At 31.9% G+C, this 22,393-nt stretch overlaps 1 protein-coding gene across 1 annotated transcript; it reads right to left on the bottom strand.

Moving 5' to 3' along the window:
* Positions 1-67: 67 nt before the first annotated feature.
* Positions 68-20,546, bottom strand: LOC141457101 (lysosomal aspartic protease-like). The gene is made up of 9 exons (XM_074133628.1): positions 20,389-20,546; positions 19,312-19,453; positions 19,114-19,234; positions 18,915-19,033; positions 18,144-18,340; positions 1,160-1,285; positions 928-1,081; positions 585-677; positions 68-409 (listed from the first exon to the last, which is right to left on the bottom strand). The coding sequence occupies exons 1-9, from the start codon at positions 20,451-20,453 to the stop codon at positions 257-259; spliced, it is 1,170 nt and encodes a 389-aa protein (XP_073989729.1). The 5' UTR covers positions 20,454-20,546; the 3' UTR covers positions 68-256.
* Positions 20,547-22,393: the final 1,847 nt, after the last annotated feature.

Consider the following 22,393-nt stretch of genomic DNA (forward strand, 5'->3'; position numbering starts at 1 on the left):
TCCAAACATTCAAAAAATATGCATATGACGCAGACTTATTGAACTACACATTAGAAAAATTTCAAAATTTTGGGTTTATTAAAATAAATATATTTCAAATACTTCCAAAATAACATTACAGTGGTTATCCATTAACATTTAAGTTATTATTATTTATTTGTAAACAATTTCATTTTAAGAATGTAAGTCTACTGCGTTGATACCAGCAACAACAAATGAATACATTAATGAATAATTCTTCTCTTCTATTACAATTTTATTTGAGTTGTCCAAAAGAGACAGTGCCATTGCCAAAATTAAATACTGTGTAGAATTTGCCTAAAAATACATCTCCTAAGATCCAATGGGCATCTTTTATACTTGAAGCAGAAAAACCAACAAAGCACACTTTTTCAGCACCCGATTTCATCTGTTGAAAAAGATTTATTATCATTTATGACAAATATACTTTATCTAACTCCTTTTAAGAGAGGAGTTAGATGTCCCAGATAAGTGGTTAAAGTAGACTAAGAGGGGTTATCAGTGCCAAATTATTTTTATAAAAAAATATATTATACTTTATACAAAATTCTCATTATGCTTACCGTTACTATATAATCACTTGGTTCCAATGTGTAACTGCGGGCGTTTATTTTGAAAATAATTGGAGGCAGTTTCGAAATCCGACTGCAATCCACCTGAAAAACCATAATCTTTAAAAATGATGATAAATATTTCATTTTACATGTTATCTCTTTCTATATTCACTTTCAGACAAAACACACTTGTGTTTTTATTAAAGGAGTTTAATTTCGAAGTACGAGTATACAAAATTTCGTATACAAAATTATATCTTCTATTGTAGATAAAAAAAATAATAGCCATCGCTATATTTGCAAAGAAAACAATATAAAATAAAGTTTTGATTTAACTGAATGAAATACTGACCATTCCAACACTTTGGCCTTTCTTAATTTTGGCACCAATTTTGTTCAATATACCAAAAACATCAGATTTTGGGCCAATAATCAGGGATGTGCCAGTATCAGCGATGGCTTCACAACCATTTTTGCACCAATTATCTCCTGTTAGCGTGTTAATTCTGCAAAAACAAAAAATAACATTTAATTTAAGAGTAAATAAATTTAAATGACTTTCTGTGATAGTTTATTGTATCTACCCATCCATACGAAACTGCCAATGTGCTTTTTTACTTAAAGGAATGGGATTCAATGTTTCTTTCTTGACGAGACTTTCATTCATTCCGCCGAATATTAATTCACCACCCAAGGAAGCACTTGTATTTCTGAAAATAAAACATTATTCATTAAAAAGAAAATTCTCCAGATGGCTGTAGCCTTGGTCGTTGATGAGTCACAAGATAAACAGATAAATTAAAAAGTTAATTGAAATAAAAGATAAAAAATTAGTTTATTTATTTTTGAACCAATCGCATATTATCAGATTGTTAATTGAGAATTAAACCAAATTTATTACTACAAAAGAGTCCAAGCTTTCGACTTAATCACTGTAGGATCACTGCCAGTTTCAGTCATGATATACGGTAAGACTACGGTAACTTCGGGAGGCGATTCTGGGCATCATTTGCAACAAAAAATTCCATATAAACTATGGCTCGATTCGGCTCCGTTTTATAGATATTTTTAATTTTATGTTTTTTCAAGGTGTTACTACTTTTTAGCAAAAAGTTGCCTATATTTCTCAAACTATTAAAGCTACAGCTATTTTAATAAGCTCATTAGAAAGAAGGTTAAATTTCCTTTTAAATAAGCTAATTTGTATTCCAAAATAATAATATTAAGTATTTTACCTTGTGGCCCAAACATAAGGAATAGCAAGTTTCTATTTTTTTCCAAAAACTTTGACTTCATTTTTCTCAAAAACATTACATATGAAAAAACCGTGCACTATTCAGGAAAAACATCTACATACGATCACTTTTCGAGCGGTATACAATAATTGGGGTTATGTTAAACATTGATGCAGAAATCTGTGATTAATTGCAAAAAAGTAGGCCTCAAAACAGCGTCGGCATTATGAAAGGAATTCACCTACCATAAGAATATAGCTGATCAGAATCATCAAATCCAGTACGATTTTTTGCAAACGTGTAATTTAATAAGCGTTCGGAACACCCTATTAGGAAAACATCTAGAATATTGCCGCCTAGCTTCTCCACTATTTCCATCTACGAAACCGTAGATGTAAAACATATCGCGATATTCAATATTCGAATACGTTGGCATAATGATAGCAAAATGACAACTAAATATCTAATAAAATGTAGGCTTTAAACTATCTTTTCTTCTTCTTGTATTTATTTGTTTTTATAAGCCGTATTAGGATAAAACAGTCAGTTTTTAACTTGGAGATTAGAGCGATAAGTAAGTTCTCGGCTTATTCATTAGCTCTTCACAACCTGTTAATTCCAAAAATTTATTGAGTAGTTCAAAATGATGATTTATTCACATTATTTGGAATATTTCTTTAATTAACTAAAGAATAACACAGATCTAAACTCGTTAAACGAAAATCCTTTCTTTCGAAATTGGTACCTAACACTCATTTAACATCATATTCATTTTTCTTCTTTTTATGTTATTTTATTATTTATAATGTAAATTTTATATTTTTGAACATAGTTCTTAAATTAATTAATTATTAAATTACACGTTTGCAAAAAATCGTACTGGATTTGATGATTCTGATCAGTTATATTCTTATGGTAAGTGAATTCCTTTCATAATGCCGACGCTGTTTTGAGGCCCACTTTTTTGCAATTAATCACAGATTTCTGCAACAATTTTTAACATAACCCCAATTATTGTATACCTTTCGAAAGGTGATCGTATGTAGATGTTTTTCCTGAATAGTGCACGGTTTTTTCATATAAAATGTTTTTGAGAAAAATGAAGTCAAAGTTTTTGGAAAAAATTAGAAACTTGCTATTTCTTATGTTTGGGCCACAAAGTAAAATACCTAATATTATTATTGTGGAATACAAATTAGTTTATATAAAAGGAAATTTAACCTTCTTTCTAATGAGCTTATTAAAATAACTGTAGCTTTAATAGTTTGAGAAATATAGACATCTTTTTGTTAAAAAGTAGTAACACCTTGAACAAACATAAAATTAAAAATATCTATAAAACGGAGCCGAATCGAGCCATAGTGTATATGGAATTTTTTGTTGAAAATGATGCCTAGAATCGCCTCCCGAAGTTACCGTAGTCTTATGCTGAACACCCTGTACATTTTTATTATGCCGAGCTTTCGATCTAGGGACTAGGTCATCTTCAGGGCTAATGTACAATGTAATATTAATAACACAGTGGTACATAGTGGTAGTAATGATAATATCCATGTCTATTCGCAGGAAATCCAAGATATTGTATAGAGCAGAATCATATAGCTCTCGCGAAGCATGTTTTTGTGTAAATTAATGCTTGTGCCCAGTCTAATGTAAAACTGTATATTATAAATTAGCCCTGAAGATGACCTAGTCCCTACTGTCGAAAGCTCGGCATAATAAAAATATATCATGACTGAAACTGGCAGTTATTTTTTTCATCCTATTGAAACTATGATTCAGTCACCAAAAAGAATGAACAATTAATTTTTCGCCATTTTCTAGCATATTACTGCGCTTTATTGTAACATGATGTCACGTTGAAAAAAAACCTTCAATAACTTCATAAAGCATTCAAATATCTTTCACGTTTTTGTTTGGTTGCCTGAATGTTTTTCAAGGTGAAATGGTGGTTTCTATGAGAGATATATGGAGTATCATTTCTCTGAACACTTCAGTTTTACCAATTATATAATCGTGAGAGGGAATTGTGATCCTATGGAAGGATTGTTTCTTAATAATCACAATAAGAATTGGTAACGTTAAGACATTTTTTTCTTTGTATAGTACGCCACATTTCTTTGCTTTGAGGAATTAACTGTTCCTATACAGTACCTAGAGCAGGGATGGCGAACCTTTTTGAGATGTGGGTCAAATTTTGTTCATTTTTTTTTTTTTAGTACTAGCTCTTGGGTCACTAATGCCCATTTGCACAAGAGTTAAGTTTACAAATTTTAAACTTAATATTTTCAAAACAAAACATCTTTAAAATACAGTTGGCTTAACTGGGTAAAACGGGGCGAAACAAGTGCTATGAAAGTCTCTTTTTACAAACATAACTGAAAAAAACCTTACAAAAGTGTGTTTTATCTGAAGAAAAATCTAAATATGGTTATTTGCTTTGGGTTGTCGATTTTTTTTTTTTAACAAACAAAATATGACTAAAATTATACAGTTTATTTGATATTTTGTAAACACTTTTGCTTTATTTCAAATACTACAAAAGCATTTGTCGTCACTTGCGTTTTTGAACTGTAATGATCAAACTAAAGGTTATAGATAGCATTTAAACTGCTTTTGTGTCAATGCGTGATTGAAAAAAATACAGATAGAATATAAATTATCCATACAATTAGAAAATCTAAATCAACCCGCATAAACAAACAAATGGTTGCCTAGCAATTGTCTGTCAGTGAAAAAGCTATCGCGGGTCATAGGTTTGCCATCACTGACCTAAATAGTCAGGACAGAAGACACGCCAACCTTTGATGTTAATAGTGTGAAACAAAAGCAACAAAGTTAACGAAGCCCTGAAAATGACCTAGTCTCTAGGCCAGTGGTTCTTAACCGGTGTTCCGCGTATATGGTCCAAGTGTTCCGCGAAATTTCAATTTTAAATGTATTGAAACTTGCAACTTAGGAAAAATACGAAAACAAAAAATTGTTCCTTTTTTTTTTTTTTTAATCTAATTTTAAGTTCTTGCTAAATACCGAATTTTAAATTATTTAATGTTAGTGTTCCGCGAGAAAAATATGAACATATAACTGTGTTCCGCGTCTATGAAAAGATTAACTGATATAAAGGGTTGAAAATTTTGTGGGTCATGAAATTCTGTAAAATTATGGCCGTTCTATATCACCCACTGTGAACCACATATTGATATGGATTTTTTTTCTCTTATACACTTTGTTTCTCTCAATTATAAACTATAGTTATTTTGTGCAAAGATCTAAAAAGGTAGAAGATATAAAGGGTTGAAAATTGTTTGGGTCATGAAATTCTGTAAAATTATGGCCGTTCTATATCTCCCACCGTGAACCATGTATTCGTATGAAATTAAGTTCTCTTGTACCCTTTGTTTTTCTCAATTATAAACTATATTTATTTTGTGCACAGATCTAAAAAGGTAAAAGATATAAAGGGTTGAAAATTTTTTGGGTCATGAAATTCTGTAAAATTATTGCCGTTCTATATCTCCCACTGTGAACCACGTATTGATATGGAATTTTGCTCTCTTGTACACTTTGTTTTTCTCAATCATAAACTATAGTTATTTTGTGCACAGATCTAAAAAGCTAGAAGATATAAAGGGTTGAAAATTTTTTGGGTCATGAAATTCTGTAAAATTATGGCCGTTCTATATCTCCCACTGTGAACCACGTATTGGTATGAAATTTCGTTCTCTTGTACACTTTGTTTTTCTCAATCATAAACTATAGTTATTTTGTGCACAGATCTAAAAAGGTAAAAGATATAAAGGGTTGAAAATTTTTTTGGTCATGAAATTCTGTAAAATTATTGCCGTTCTATATCTCCCACTGTGAACCACGTATTGATATGGAATTTTGCTCTCTTGTACACTTTGTTTTTCTCAATCATAAACTATAGTTATTTTGTGCACAGATCTAAAAAGGTAGAAGATATAAAGGGTTGAAAATTTTTTGGGTCATGAAATTCTGTAAAATTATGGCCGTTCTATATCTCCCACTGTGAACCACGTATTGGTATGAAATTTCGTTCTTTTGTACACTTTGTTTTTCTCAATCATAAACTATAGTTATTTTGTGCACAGATCTAAAAAGGTAGACGATATAAAGGGTTGAAAATTTTTTGGGTCATGGAATTTTGTAAAATTATGGCCGTTCTATATCTCCCACTGTGAACCACGTATTCGTATGAAATTTCGTTCTCTTGTACACTTTGTTTTTCTCAATCATAAACTATAGTTATTTTGTGCACAGATCTAAAAAGGTAGAAGATATAAAGGGTTGAAAATTTTTTGGGTCATGGAATTTTGTAAAATTATGGCCGTTCTATATCTCCCACTGTGAACCACGTATTGATATGGAATTTTACTAACTTGTACACTTTGTTTTTCTCAATCATAAACTATAGTTATTTTGTGCACAGATCTAAAAAGGTAGAAGATATAAAGGGTGAAAATTTTATGGTCATGGAATTTTGTAAAATTATGGCCGTTCTATATCTCCCACTGTGAACCAGATATTCGTATGAAATTTCGTTCTCTTGTACACTTTGTTTTTCTCAATTATAAACTATAGTTATTTTGTGCACAGATCTAAAAAGGTAGAAGATATAAAGGGTTGAAAATTTTTTGGGTCATGAAATTCTGTAAAATTATGGCCATTCTATATCTCCCACTGTGAACCACGTCTTGATATGGAATTCCGTTCTCTTGTACACTTTGTTTTTCTCAATCATAAACTATAGTTATTTTGTGCACAGATCTAAAAAGGTAGAAAATATAAAGGGTTGAAAATTTTTTGGGTCATGAAATTCTGTAAAGTTATGGCCGTTCTATATCTCCCACTGTGCACCACGTATTGGTATGAAATTTCGTTCTCTTGTACACTTTGTTTTTCTCAATCATAAACTATAGTTATTTTATGCACAGATCTAAAAAGGTAGACGATATAAAGGGTTGAAAATTTTTTGGGTCATGGAATTTTGTAAAATTATGGCCGTTCTATATCTCCCACTGTGAACCACGTATTGATATGGAATTTTACTAACTTGTACACTTTGTTTTTCTCAATCATAAACTATAGTTATTTTGTGCACAGATCTAAAAAGGTAGAAGATATAAAGGGTGAAAATTTTATGGTCATGGAATTTTGTAAAATTATGGCCGTTCTATATCTCCCACTGTGAACCAGATATTCGTATGAAATTTCGTTCTCTTGTACACTTTGTTTTTCTCAATCATAAACTATAGTTATTTTGTGCACAGATCTAAAAAGGTAGAAAATATAAAGGGTTGAAAATTTTTTGGGTCATGAAATTCTGTAAAATTATGGCCGTTCTATATCTCCCACTGTGCACCACGTATTGGTATGAAATTTCGTTCTCTTGTACACTTTGTTTTTCTCAATCATAAACTATAGTTATTTTATGCACAGATCTAAAAAGGTAGACGATATAAAGGGTTGAAAATTTTTTGGGTCATGGAATTTTGTAAAATTATGGCCGTTCTATATCTCCCCCTGCGAACCACGTATTCGTATGAAATTTCGTTCTCTTGTACACTTAGTTTTTCTCAATCATAAACTATAGTTATTTTGTGCACAGATCTAAAAAGGTAGACTATATAAAGGGTTGGAATTTTTTTGGGTCATGGAATTTTGTAAAATTATGGCCGTTCTATATCTCCCACTGTGAACCACGTATTGATATGGAATTTTACTCTCTTGTACACTTTGTTTTTCTCAATCATAAACTATAGTTATTTTGTGCACAGATCTAAAAAGGTAGAAGATATAAAGGGTTGAAAAATTTTTGGGTCATGGAATTTTGTAAAATTATGGCCGTTCTATATCTCCCACTGTGAACCAGATATTGATATGGATTTTTTTTCTCTTATACACTTTGTTTTTCTCAATTATAAACTATAGTTATTTTGTGCAAAAATCTAAAAAGGTTGAAGATATAAAGGGGTGAAAATTTTGTGGGTCATGAAATTCTGTAAAATTGTGGCCGTTCTATATCTCCCACTGTGAACCACGTATTCGTATGAAATTTTGTTCTCTTGTACACTTTGTTTTTCCCAATTATAAACTATAGTTATTTTGTGCACAGATCTAAAAAGGAAGAAGATATAAAGGGGTGAAAATTTTTTGGGTCATGAAATTCTGTAAAATTATGGCCGTTCTATATCTCCCACTGTGAACCACGTATGGATATGGAATTTTACTCTCTTGAACACTTTGTTTTTCTCAATTATAAACTATAGTTATTTTGTGCACAGATCTAAAAAGGTAGAAGATATAAAGGGTTGAAAATTTTTTGGGTCATGAAATTCTGTAAAATTATGGCCATTCTATATCTCCCACTGTGAACCACGTCTTGATATGGAATTTCGTTCTCTTGTACACTTTGTTTTTCTCAATCATAAACTATAGTTATTTTGTGCACAGATCCAAAAAGGTAGAAAATATAAAGGGTTGAAAATTTTTTGGGTCATGAAATTCTGTAAAATTATGGCCGTTCTATATCTCCCACTGTGAACCACGTATTGGTATGAAATTTCGTTCTCTTGTACACTTTGTTTTTCTCAATCATAAACTATAGTTATTTTATGCACAGATCTAAAAAGGTAGACGATATAAAGGGTTGAAAATTTTTTGGGTCATGGAATTTTGTAAAATTATGGCCGTTCTATATCTCCCCCGGTGAACCACGAATTCGTATGAAATTTCGTTCTCCTGTACACTTAGTTTTTCTCAATCATAAACTATAGTTATTTTGTGCACAGATCTAAAAAGGTAGACTATATAAAGGGTTGGAAATTTTTTGGGTCATGGAATTTTGTAAAATTATGGCCGTTCTATATCTCCCACTGTGAACCACGTATTGATATGGAATTTTACTCTCTTGTACACTTTGTTTTTCTCAATCATAAACTATAGTTATTTTGTGCACAGATCTAAAAAGGTAGAAGATATAAAGGGTTGAAAATTTTTTGGGTCATGGAATTTTGTAAAATTATGGCCGTTCTATATCTCCCACTGTGAACCAGATATTGATATGGATTTTTTTTCTCTTATACACTTTGTTTTTCTCAATTATAAACTATAGTTATTTTGTGCAAAAATCTAAAAAGGTAGAAGATATAAGGGGTGAAAATTTTGTGGGTCATGAAATTCTGTAAAATTGTGGCCGTTCTATATCTCCCACTGTGAACCACGTATTCGTATGAAATTTTGTTCTCTTGTACACTTTGTTTTTCCCAATTATAAACTATAGTTATTTTGTGCACAGATCTAAAAAGGAAGAAGATATAAAGGGGTGAAAATTTTTTGGGTCATGAAATTCTGTAAAATTATGGCCGTTCTACATCTCCCACTGTGAACCACGTATTGATATGGAATTTTACTCTCTTGAACACTTTGTTTTTCTCAATTATAAACTATAGTTATTTTGTGCACAGATCTAAAAAGGTAGAAGATATAAAGGGTTGAAAATTTTTTGGGTCATGGAATTTTGTAAAATTATGGCCGTTCTATATCTCCCACTGTGAACCACGTATTGATATGGAATTTTACTCTCTTGTACACTTTGTTTTTCTCAATCATAAACTATATTTATTTTGTGCACAGATCTAAAAAGGTAGAAGATATAAAGGGTTGAAAATTTTGTGGGTCATGAAATTCTGTAAAATTGTGGCCGTTCTATATCCCCCACTTTGAACCACGTATTCGTATGAAATTTTGTTCTCTTGTACACTTTGTTTTTCCCAATTATAAACTATAGTTATTTTGTGCACAGATCTAAAAAGGAAGAAGATATAGAGGGTTGAAAATTTTTTGGGTCATGGAATTTTGTAAAATTATGGCCGTTCTATATCTCCCACTGTGAACCACGCATTCGTATGAAATTTCGTTCTCTTGTACACTTTGTTTTTCTCAATCATAAACTATAGTTATTTTGTGCACAGATCTAAAAAGGTAGAAGATATAAAGGTTTGAAAATTTTTTGGGTCATGAAATTCTGTAAAATTATGGCCGTTCTATATCTCCCACTGTGAACCACGTATTGGTATGAAATTTCGTTCTCTTGTACACTTTGTTTTTCTCAATCATAAACTATAGTTATTTTGTGCACAGATCTAAAAAGGTAGACGATATAAAGGGTTGAAAATTTTTTGGGTCATGGAATTTTGTAAAATTATGGCCGTTTTATATCTCCCACTGTGAACCACGTATTCGTATGAAATTTCGTTCTCTTGTACACTTTGTTTTTCTCAATCATAAACTATAGTTATTTTGTGCACAGATCTAAAAAGGTAGAAGATATAAAGGGTTGAAAATTTTTTGGGTCATGGAATTTTGTAAAATTATGGCCGTTCTATATCTCCCACTGTGAACCAGATATTGATATGGATTTTTTTTCTCTTATACACTTTGTTTTTCTCAATTATAAACTATAGTTATTTTGTGCACAGATCTAAAAAGGTAGAAGATATAAAGGTTTGAAAATTTTTTGGGTCATGAAATTCTGTAAAATTATGGCCGTTCTATATCTCCCACTGTGAACCACGTATTGGTATGAAATTTCGTTCTCTTGTACACTTTGTTTTTCTCAATCATAAACTATAGTTATTTTGTGCACAGATCTAAAAAGGTAGACGATATAAAGGGTTGAAAATTTTTTGGGTCATGGAATTTTGTAAAATTATGGCCGTTTTATATCTCCCACTGTGAACCACGTATTCGTATGAAATTTCGTTCTCTTGTACACTTTGTTTTTCTCAATTATAAACTATAGTTATTTTGTGCACAGATCTAAACAGGTAGATGATATAAAGGGGTGAAAATTTTTTGGGTCATGAAATTCTGTAACATTATGGCCGTTCTATATCTCCCACTGTGAACCACGTATTGATATGGAATTTTGTTCTCTTGTACACTTTGTTTTTCTCAATTATAAACTATAGTTATTTTGTGCACAGATCTAAAAAGGTAGACGATATAAAGGGTTGAAAATGTTTTGGGTCATGGAATCTTGTAAAATTATGGCCGTTCTATATCTCCCACTGTGAACCAGATATTGATATGGATTTTTTTTCTCTTATACACTTTGTTTTTCTCAATTATAAACTATAGTTATTTTGTGCAAAAATCTAAAAAGGTAGAAGATATAAGGGGTGAAAATTTTGTGGGTCATGAAATTCTGTAAAATTGTGGCCGTTCTATATCTCCCACTGTGAACCACGTATTCGTATGAAATTTTGTTCTCTTGTACACTTTGTTTTTCCCAATTATAAACTATAGTTATTTTGTGCACAGATCTAAAAAGGAAGAAGATATAAAGGGGTGAAAATTTTTTGGGTCATGAAATTCTGTAAAATTATGGCCGTTCTATATCTCCCACTGTGAACCACGTATTGATATGGAATTTTACTCTCTTGAACACTTTGTTTTTCTCAATTATAAACTATAGTTATTTTGTGCACAGATCTAAAAAGGTAGAAGATATAAAGGGTTGAAAATTTTTTGGGTCATGGAATTTTGTAAAATTATGGCCGTTCTATATCTCCCACTGTGAACCACGTATTGATATGGAATTTTACTCTCTTGTACACTTTGTTTTTCTCAATCATAAACTATATTTATTTTGTGCACAGATCTAAAAAGGTAGAAGATATAAAGGGTTGAAAATTTTGTGGGTCATGAAATTCTGTAAAATTGTGGCCGTTCTATATCCCCCACTTTGAACCACGTATTCGTATGAAATTTTGTTCTCTTGTACACTTTGTTTTTCCCAATTATAAACTATAGTTATTTTGTGCACAGATCTAAAAAGGAAGAAGATATAGAGGGTTGAAAATTTTTTGGGTCATGGAATTTTGTAAAATTATGGCCGTTCTATATCTCCCACTGTGAACCACGCATTCGTATGAAATTTCGTTCTCTTGTACACTTTGTTTTTCTCAATCATAAACTATAGTTATTTTGTGCACAGATCTAAAAAGGTAGAAGATATAAAGGTTTGAAAATTTTTTGGGTCATGAAATTCTGTAAAATTATGGCCGTTCTATATCTCCCACTGTGAACCACGTATTGGTATGAAATTTCGTTCTCTTGTACACTTTGTTTTTCTCAATCATAAACTATAGTTATTTTGTGCACAGATCTAAAAAGGTAGACGATATAAAGGGTTGAAAATTTTTTGGGTCATGGAATTTTGTAAAATTATGGCCGTTTTATATCTCCCACTGTGAACCACGTATTCGTATGAAATTTCGTTCTCTTGTACACTTTGTTTTTCTCAATCATAAACTATAGTTATTTTGTGCACAGATCTAAAAAGGTAGAAGATATAAAGGGTTGAAAATTTTTTGGGTCATGGAATTTTGTAAAATTATGGCCGTTCTATATCTCCCACTGTGAACCAGATATTGATATGGATTTTTTTTCTCTTATACACTTTGTTTTTCTCAATTATAAACTATAGTTATTTTGTGCACAGATCTAAAAAGGTAGAAGATATAAAGGTTTGAAAATTTTTTGGGTCATGAAATTCTGTAAAATTATGGCCGTTCTATATCTCCCACTGTGAACCACGTATTGGTATGAAATTTCGTTCTCTTGTACACTTTGTTTTTCTCAATCATAAACTATAGTTATTTTGTGCACAGATCTAAAAAGGTAGACGATATAAAGGGTTGAAAATTTTTTGGGTCATGGAATTTTGTAAAATTATGGCCGTTTTATATCTCCCACTGTGAACCACGTATACGTATGAAATTTCGTTCTCTTGTACACTTTGTTTTTCTCAATTATAAACTATAGTTATTTTGTGCACAGATCTAAACAGGTAGATGATATAAAGGGGTGAAAATTTTTTGGGTCATGAAATTCTGTAACATTATGGCCGTTCTATATCTCCCACTGTGAACCACGTATTGATATGGAATTTTGTTCTCTTGTACACTTTGTTTTTCTCAATTATAAACTATAGTTATTTTGTGCACAGATCTAAAAAGGTAGACGATATAAAGGGTTGAAAATGTTTTGGGTCATGGAATCTTGTAAAATTGTGGCCGTTCTATATCTCCCACTGTGAACCACGTATTCGTATGAAATTTTGTTCTCTTGTACACTTTGTTTTTCCCAATTATAAACTATAGTTATTTTGTGCACAGATCTAAAAAGGAAGAAGATATAAAGGGGTGAAAATTTTTTGGGTCATGAAATTCTGTAAAATTATGGCCGTTCTATATCTCCCACTGTGAACCACGTATTGATATGGAATTTTACTCTCTTGAACACTTTGTTTTTCTCAATTATAAACTATAGTTATTTTGTGCACAGATCTAAAAAGGTAGAAGATATAAAGGGTTGAAAATTTTGTGGGTCATGAAAGTTTGTAAAATTGTGGCCGTTCTATATCTTCCCACTGTGAACCACGTATTGATATGGAATTTTACTCTCTTGTACACTTTGTTTTTCTCAATCATAAACTATATTTATTTTGTGCACAGATCTAAAAAGGTAGAAGATATAAAGGGTTGAAAATTTTGTGGGTCATGAAATTCTGTAAAATTGTGGCCGTTCTATATCTCCCACTTTGAACCACGTATTCGTATGAAATTTTGTTCTCTTGTAAACTTTGTTTTTCCCAATTATAAACTATAGTTATTTTGTGCACAGATCTAAAAAGGAAGAAGATATAGAGGGTTGAAAATTTTTTGGGTCATGGAATTTTGTAAAATTATGGCCGTTCTATATCTCCCACTGTGAACCACGCATTCGTATGAAATTTCGTTCTCTTGTACACTTTGTTTTTCTCAATCATAAACTATAGTTATTTTGTGCACAGATCTAAAAAGGTAGAAGATATAAAGGTTTGAAAATTTTTTGGGTCATGAAATTCTGTAAAATTATGGCCGTTCTATATCTCCCACTGTGAACCACGTATTGGTATGAAATTTCGTTCTCTTGTACACTTTGTTTTTCTCAATCATAAACTATAGTTATTTTGTGCACAGATCTAAAAAGGTAGACGATATAAAGGGTTGAAAATTTTGTGGGTCATGAAATTCTGTAAAATTGTGGCCGTTCTATATCTCCCACTTTGAACCACGTATTCGTATGAAATTTTGTTCTCTTGTATACTTTGTTTTTCCCAATTATAAACTATAGTTATTTTGTGCACAGATCTAAAAAGGTAGAAGATATAAAGGGTTGAAAATTTTGTGGGTCATGAAATTTTGTAAAATTGTGGCCGTTCTATATCTTCCCACTGTGAACCACGTATTGATATGGAATTTTACTCTCTTGTACACTTTGTTTTTCTCAATCATAAACTATATTTATTTTGTGCACAGATCTAAAAAGGTAGAAGATATAAAGGGTTGAAAATTTTGTGGGTCATGAAATTCTGTAAAATTGTGGCCGTTCTATATCTCCCACTTTGAACCACGTATTCGTATGAAATTTTGTTCTCTTGTACACTTTGTTTTTCCCAATTATAAACTATAGTTATTTTGTGCACAGATCTAAAAAGGAAGAAGATATAGAGGGTTGAAAATTTTTTGGGTCATGGAATTTTGTAAAATTATGGCCGTTCTATATCTCCCACTGTCAACCACGCATTCGTATGAAATTTCGTTCTCTTGTACACTTTGTTTTTCTCAATCATAAACTATAGTTATTTTGTGCACAGATCTAAAAAGGTAGAAGATATAAAGGTTTGAAAATTTTTTGGGTCATGAAATTCTGTAAAATTATGGCCGTTCTATATCTCCCACTGTGAACCACGTATTGGTATGAAATTTCGTTCTCTTGTACACTTTGTTTTTCTCAATCATAAACTATAGTTATTTTGTGCACAGATCTAAAAAGGTAGACGATATAAAGGGTTGAAAATTTTGTGGGTCATGAAATTCTGTAAAATTGTGGCCGTTCTATATCTCCCACTTTGAACCACGTATTCGTATGAAATTTTGTTCTCTTGTACACTTTGTTTTTCCCAATTATAAACTATAGTTATTTTGTGCACAGATCTAAAAAGGAAGAAGATATAGAGGGTTGAAAATTTTTTGGGTCATGGAATTTTGTAAAATTATGGCCGTTCTATATCTCCCACTGTGAACCACGCATTCGTATGAAATTTCGTTCTCTTGTACACTTTGTTTTTCTCAATCATAAACTATAGTTATTTTGTGCACAGATCTAAAAAGGTAGAAGATATAAAGGTTTGAAAATTTTTTGGGTCATGAAATTCTGTAAAATTATGGCCGTTCTATATCTCCCACTGTGAACCACGTATTGGTATGAAATTTCGTTCTCTTGTACACTTTGTTTTTCTCAATCATAAACTATAGTTATTTTGTGCACAGATCTAAAAAGGTAGACGATATAAAGGGTTGAAAATTTTTTGGGTCATGGAATTTTGTAAAATTATGGCCGTTTTATATCTCCCACTGTGAACCACGTATTCGTATGAAATTTCGTTCTCTTGTACACTTTGTTTTTCTCAATCATAAACTATAGTTATTTTGTGCACAGATCTAAAAAGGTAGAAGATATAAAGGGTTGAAAATTTTTTGGGTCATGGAATTTTGTAAAATTATGGCCGTTCTATATCTCCCACTGTGAACCAGATATTGATATGGATTTTTTTTCTCTTATACACTTTGTTTTTCTCAATTATAAACTATAGTTATTTTGTGCAAAAATCTAAAAAGGTAGAAGATATAAGGGGGGAAAATTTTGTGGGTCATGAAATTCTGTAAAATTGTGGCCGTTCTATATCTCCCACTGTGAACCACGTATTCGTATGAAATTTTGTTCTCTTGTACACTTTGTTTTTCCCAATTATAAACTATAGTTATTTTGTGCACAGATCTAAAAAGGAAGAAGATATAAAGGGGTGAAAATTTTTTGGGTCATGAAATTCTGTAAAATTATGGCCGTTCTATATCTCCCACTGTGAACCACGTATTGATATGGAATTTTACTCTCTTGAACACTTTGTTTTTCTCAATTATAAACTATAGTTATTTTGTGCACAGATCTAAAAAGGTAGAAGATATAAAGGGTTGAAAATTTTTTGGGTCATGGAATTTTGTAAAATTATGGCCGTTCTATATCTCCCACTGTGAACCACGTATTGATATGGAATTTTGTTCTCTTGTACACTTTGTTTTTCTCAATTATAAACTATAGTTATTTTGTGCACAGATCTAAAAAGGTAGAAGATATAAAGGGTTGAAAATTTTGTGGGTCATGAAATTCTGTAAAATTGTGGCCGTTCTATATCTCCCACTTTGAACCACGTATTCGTATGAAATTTTGTTCTCTTGTACACTTTGTTTTTCCCAATTATAAACTATAGTTATTTTGTGCACAGATCTAAAAAGGAAGAAGATATAGAGGGTTGAAAATTTTTTGGGTCATGGAATTTTGTAAAATTATGGCCGTTCTATATCTCCCACTGTGAACCACGCATTCGTATGAAATTTCGTTCTCTTGTACACTTTGTTTTTCTCAATCATAAACTATAGTTATTTTGTGCACAGATCTAAAAAGGTAGAAGATATAAAGGTTTGAAAATTTTTTGGGTCATGAAATTCTGTAAAATTATGGCCGTTCTATATCTCCCACTGTGAACCACGTATTGGTATGAAATTTCGTTCTCTTGTACACTTTGTTTTTCTCAATCATAAACTATAGTTATTTTGTGCACAGATCTAAAAAGGTAGACGATATAAAGGGTTGAAAATTTTTTGGGTCATGGAATTTTGTAAAATTATGGCCGTTTTATATCTCCCACTGTGAACCACGTATTCGTATGAAATTTCGTTCTCTTGTACACTTTGTTTTTCTCAATCATAAACTATAGTTATTTTGTGCACAGATCTAAAAAGGTAGAAGATATAAAGGGTTGAAAATTTTTTGGGTCATGGAATTTTGTAAAATTATGGCCGTTCTATATCTCCCACTGTGAACCAGATATTGATATGGATTTTTTTTCTCTTATACACTTTGTTTTTCTCAATTATAAACTATAGTTATTTTGTGCAAAAATCTAAAAAGGTAGAAGATATAAGGGGGGAAAATTTTGTGGGTCATGAAATTCTGTAAAATTGTGGCCGTTCTATATCTCCCACTGTGAACCACGTATTCGTATGAAATTTTGTTCTCTTGTACACTTTGTTTTTCCCAATTATAAACTATAGTTATTTTGTGCACAGATCTAAAAAGGAAGAAGATATAAAGGGGTGAAAATTTTTTGGGTCATGAAATTCTGTAAAATTATGGCCGTTCTATATCTCCCACTGTGAACCACGTATTGATATGGAATTTTGTTCTCTTCTACACTTTGTTTTTCTCAATTATAAACTATAGTTATTTTGTGCACAGATCTAAAAATGTAGAAGATATAAAGGGTTGAAAATTTTTTGGGTCATGAAATTCTGTAAAATTGTGGCCGTTCTATATCTCCCACTGTAAACCACGAATTGATATGGAATTTCGTTCTCTTGTACACTTTGTTTTTCTCAATCATAAACTATAGTTATTTTGTGCACAGATCTAAAAAGGTAGAAGATATAAAGGGTTGAAAATTTTTTGGGTCATGAAATTCTGTAAAATTATGGCCGTTCTATATCTCCCACTGTGAACCACGTATTCGTATGAAATTTCGTTCTCTTGTACACTTTGTTTTTCTCAATTATAAACTATAGTTATTTTGTGTACAGATCTAAACAGGTAGATGATATAAAGGGGTGAAAATTTTTTGGGTCATGAAATTCTGTAATATTATGGCCGTTCTATATCTCCCACTGTGAACCACGTATTGATATGGAATTTTGTTTTCTTGTACACTTTGTTTTTCTCAATTATAAACTATAGTTATTTTGTGCACAGATCTATAATTTTAGAAGATAAAGCAGTGGTTCTTAATCGCTATGGTCTAAGTGTTCCGCGAAATTTCAATTTTAAATGGATTGAAATTTAGAAACTTAGGAGAGATAGAAAAACAAAAAATTGTTCCTTTTTTTTTAATTTGAATTTAATTTTAGGTTCTTGCTAAATACCGAATTTAAAATTATTTAATGTTTGTGTTCTGCGAGTAAAATACATACATATAATTGTGTTTTGTGTCTATGAAAAGGTTAAGAACCAGTGCTCTAGGTCGAAAGCGTGGCATAAACAATTTTTCCTTTTTGTTGTCTGTATCAAGAAAATTTTGTTTTTTCTTTTTGTTTGGTTTGGTAATAAAATGTAATTATTAAGAACAACAATTTTTGACTGTCAGGTTTACCTGTTAAGATAGAAAGACATAATTGGTCTATCAATTAGTTTCTGTTGCATCATATTATAAAGAGGTGGTGCGATGCCATTCCTAACTGTAGGGTAAGCTAGTCCAAATAAACCATCACATTTTGCGTGTTTAAATGGGTTATCGCTTTCTTTAGTTGTTTCTCCAAATGTTTGGTTGACCACTTGAAGAGAACCTACCTACAAACAATAAATACAAAATAATTTTTTATGATATTGAAATCCAATACAAAGTTTTGTTACGCTCCAAATTGCCCCTTTATTTAATATACAATTGACTAAGAAATAATCTACATTAAAACAATTCAAAAGAGAATTTTTATTATCAACTGAAATAATTGACTGTATTTGTAACAATTACATGTGTTTGTTAATATTTGCAAGCTGATATTGAAAGGGCATTTCTTTCTAGTTAACGGGCAGTTCCGGCGCCTGTAAAGTGAACAGTGGAAAAAATGGTGAAAACTAGGTGTGGGTCTAACCGTTTACATATTTCGGGGCAAAACACCAAGAATTTTTACACATTAACGGCCTTAGCAGAATCTATGCATATTTGTGAAACTTGTGGATGTAGGTGTTATCCATGACTATTAGCAGGAAATCCAAGATATCGGATGGAGCAGAATCATATAGCTCTCGCAAAGAAAGTTATTGTGTAAATTAATGCTTGTGCCCAATCCCGGTGAAATTGCTGGTGACAGGTTTTCTTTAATAATTGACAATTATTGATCTGTAAATGATGCCGATACTTAACTGTTAGCGTGTCAGTCGAATAGTGTCCTTCAACTTCTCCTGTTCCATAAACGATTTTAAAATGTCTAGCGTCCCTTCGATATGTTGAAGATACTGCACTAAAGTAAAATTTGTGATTCCCTTCAAAAACAAAAAATAATGAAAAAAAAATCATTTAATATTTCATTGTAAAAATTCATAAGTATTCGAAATTAACTCACAGCAAGCTGGACTGTGGACACAACTAAAAGATGGAACCCATAATACTGAAGATCCAGTGTCAAATATAACAGAAAAATTTTGTGGTGGTGTTCCTAATGATATTTCACCGTAATAATCAACCTGTAATTTTGCAAATAATATAAAAAATACTAATCATTTTATTATTATTATAAAAACTGGCACAAGTTTTTACATACATTTAAATTATTATTTAAGTCTAATCGTGCACCGGATTTCTTCAACAGCAAGCGATGATAAAGGCTGGTCTTTCTAACGGTTAATGTCTGCATGAATTCATTGAAATCTCTCGGCCCTTTTTGCACTCTTCGCAATGGTACACTGAAAAGTAAATAAATAAAGATTAATTTCCGAATACCCCAAAATTAATATTGTTAACACTGAAAATCAAAGGTGTAAAATGTGTAATAAATGTTTGCGGTTGGATACGGATTCACCACATGCATGATGTACCTAGGCGTTGCTAGTGAGTCTACCTCTATTCAGTAAATGTTAAAGTAAAGAAATGACTATTTTATCGTACAGGCTTTACGTCTAACTACCACAATTTGGTGTCGTGGATGGAGGCGACCAGCAAAAATAGTTTACTACAAAGTTCTCACATTAAACATTAAATAAAATGCAAGGCCTAGACCAACGGAATCGAACGAATATTACCTTTGTGGGTCAACCTCTAATCCGTTCCTGTGCCTATAATTGTTTGTAACTTAAACGAAAAGTTTATCCAGTCTTGTTAGAATAGTGTTCACAGTCATATTGCCAAACTCGTGGAATATAACAGAGACATAAAGCTGTACAAAAGATATAAACACAGAAGTCTGAAGCACATCTTCTTATAAAGTAATTTTTACGTCAAGGTTCTTTTTTTTTCTACTAAGATAATAAGACAAATGTAACAAAGCAAATTTCATTATTCAGTTAATAGTTAGATTTAACTTTCTACATTTAATGATAAAAGTTTCAATTTTAAGAGAATTTCAGATTTACAATTACATCCAGCTAGGTTCAGTAAGCACTTAACAAAATTTTAAAGGCGAATTCCGATACTCCGCAACTGAGCACCGATATAAGCGTCTCCTGTACCATAGCTCTATCATAAAGCTCAATGATTCTAGTATCTCATCCGATTATTCTTAAATTGGTTCATTACTAACATTACTTTTCCTAAGAGTATATTCATTAAAAGCCCAAATTAGTAAAAGAAGGCTTACAGCAAATTATAAGTGCGAACAGGCGGAATAATAATTAATACTCACCTAAATTGTCCATTGCTGGTGACAATAGCTCCTACAAAGAACAGTAATAATAATGCAATTTTCATGTTTAAGACTGAGAGAATTTTAAACTCTGAGTAGATTTTATATATCTTTCGCTTAAGTGAATATTTAGATTGCTAAAAAATAACGTAGATAAAATTGCAGGTTCTAATCGAGAGTCGGGATGATGTTATCTATTGTGTAATTCAAATCTTCTTAAGAGTGGCTTTTTAATTTTGATTTAAATTTTAATTTGTGTTTTTTATTTTCATCCAAATCCACCTCTTTGTGAAATAGTTTACATTCTTAATGTTTTTTATTTTTGCAATTGATTAATTTTGCAAAAACATTAATTATTAATTTATAATTTCAAGTGGATGGATTAATTAGTCCAAAAAAAAAAACCTGATAGAAACATGCCTTTAAGTTGAATAATCATTGTAATGATGCTCGTATCATCAAGGAACAGCTCTCCACAAACGCCAAATAAGAGGCAGAAACGTGTGCTGAAAATCATGCCCAGTAAAGATGACATTCTTCTTCAAAGATGAGAAGTACATTCCTCTTTCCTTCGAGAGGAAGATTTAAAAAAAGAAAATATATTATATGTTCCATTACAAGAAGGTCTTGGAGTAGAATAAAAACATTGAACAACTAACATTGAATTACACCACCTTTCCCAACAAATCATGTAAATAATTAAAACTGGACACATTGCCCGATTGGCTAACGATGAATTTCCCAATGGAGCTGCTGTCCGAGCGCTATTATGATGTCAGACAAGTTAAAAAGATGATTGGCGTGAGACAGAACTCGAAGAGTTTGATTAGAGTGCGAAACTTGGCAGCAACATAAGCTGGTACAAACTTGAGGAAGCCACTTTCAGGTAGTGTTGTTTAACAGCTGAGCCATAAGACTCGAGCCTTAAGCGCTCGAATTCTCAGGATTCAGTGGGTGTTTCCAGACAGAGTTCGAGCTCAAGCCTCACAGAGAGCTCGGTGAGCCTCCAAGGCTCGGTTCAAAAGGCTCGAGCTTTTTTACTTTTGTTTTTTAACTGAACCTTTGTATTTATACTAATTAATAAATTCATTTCTTAAAATAAAATTATGCAGAACTGCACGCCATCGCCATAGCGTTGGAAGTGGCTAAAAGGGACTTTTGCAAGACTGCTTTACTTGTGGATTCCCAAGCAGCTATTTCAGCAGTAACCGGCTATGATGATAAAGACGACATCATTATAAAGAAATACAGGGCTCTCATAGATAGGTTACTTTCGCAAGGGAAGCAAGTTGTACTGCTGTGGATCCCGAGTCATGTTGGACTCCAGGGCAATGAAGAAGCTGACAGATTGGCAAAAGAGGGGGCGAATCAAGTTCAGTTCGAGGCCCCGCTGACGCTTAGAACTGCTAAGAGAGAGATCCGGCTCCGATTTCGATCTGGCATTTTATATTGGGCTGCCAGACGTCGCATGGCCGTAGTAGCCATTGACCGTAAAGGCGTAGGGTAAAAAAAAAAAATTTCTTAAAATAAAATCAAGTTATAGCAGCTAATGAATTTGTCAAACATATTTTCTGTATAAATGAATACAATAATTTTTAAAATGTTCGTTGTTCGTTGATTACTCGTCGTTCCTTAAGAAAAAGACTTGCACTTTGTGAGCCTTCAACTCCAGGTTTTGTGCCTCCAACTTGAGCTTCACAGCTCTAGCTTCGAGGGCTATAAGGCTCGAGCTCTGAAGGCTCAAGCCGTAAAGGCTCGAGTCGAAGCTCGACTCGGTTGAGCATTCTGCTCGATCCTTCAACTGAACAACACTACTTTCAGGAGGCCAGGATTCAAATAATTAGCTTGTCACGCCAATGTAGTAGTCATGAAACTATATTTAAGAAATTAGTACACAAGTTACCCGTAATACCAAAATGAATATACCAATTGTAGCCATTTTTTGACAGACCCTTTAAGGACTAAAAAGAATCAATTCAGTATTGAAATTGCTTAATAGACTTTT

Source organism: Rhodnius prolixus, unplaced genomic scaffold (assembly GCF_049639745.1).
Source record: "Rhodnius prolixus isolate KJV_2025 unplaced genomic scaffold, Rpr scaffold_10, whole genome shotgun sequence".
In the NCBI taxonomy this organism is placed as follows: domain Eukaryota; kingdom Metazoa; phylum Arthropoda; class Insecta; order Hemiptera; family Reduviidae; genus Rhodnius; species Rhodnius prolixus.

Coding starts and splice junctions, on each gene's coding strand:
- LOC141457101 (XM_074133628.1), bottom strand. CDS start 20,453: ATGAAAATTGCATTATTATTACTGTTCTTTGTAGGAGCTATTGTCACC. Junction 19,034..19,113: donor TGTCCACAGTCCAGCTTGCT/GTGAGTTAATTT, acceptor TTGTTTTTGAAG/GGAATCACAAATTTTACTTT. Junction 1,082..1,159: donor TGGCAGTTTCGTATGGATGG/GTAGATACAATA, acceptor TTGTTTTTGCAG/AATTAACACGCTAACAGGAG.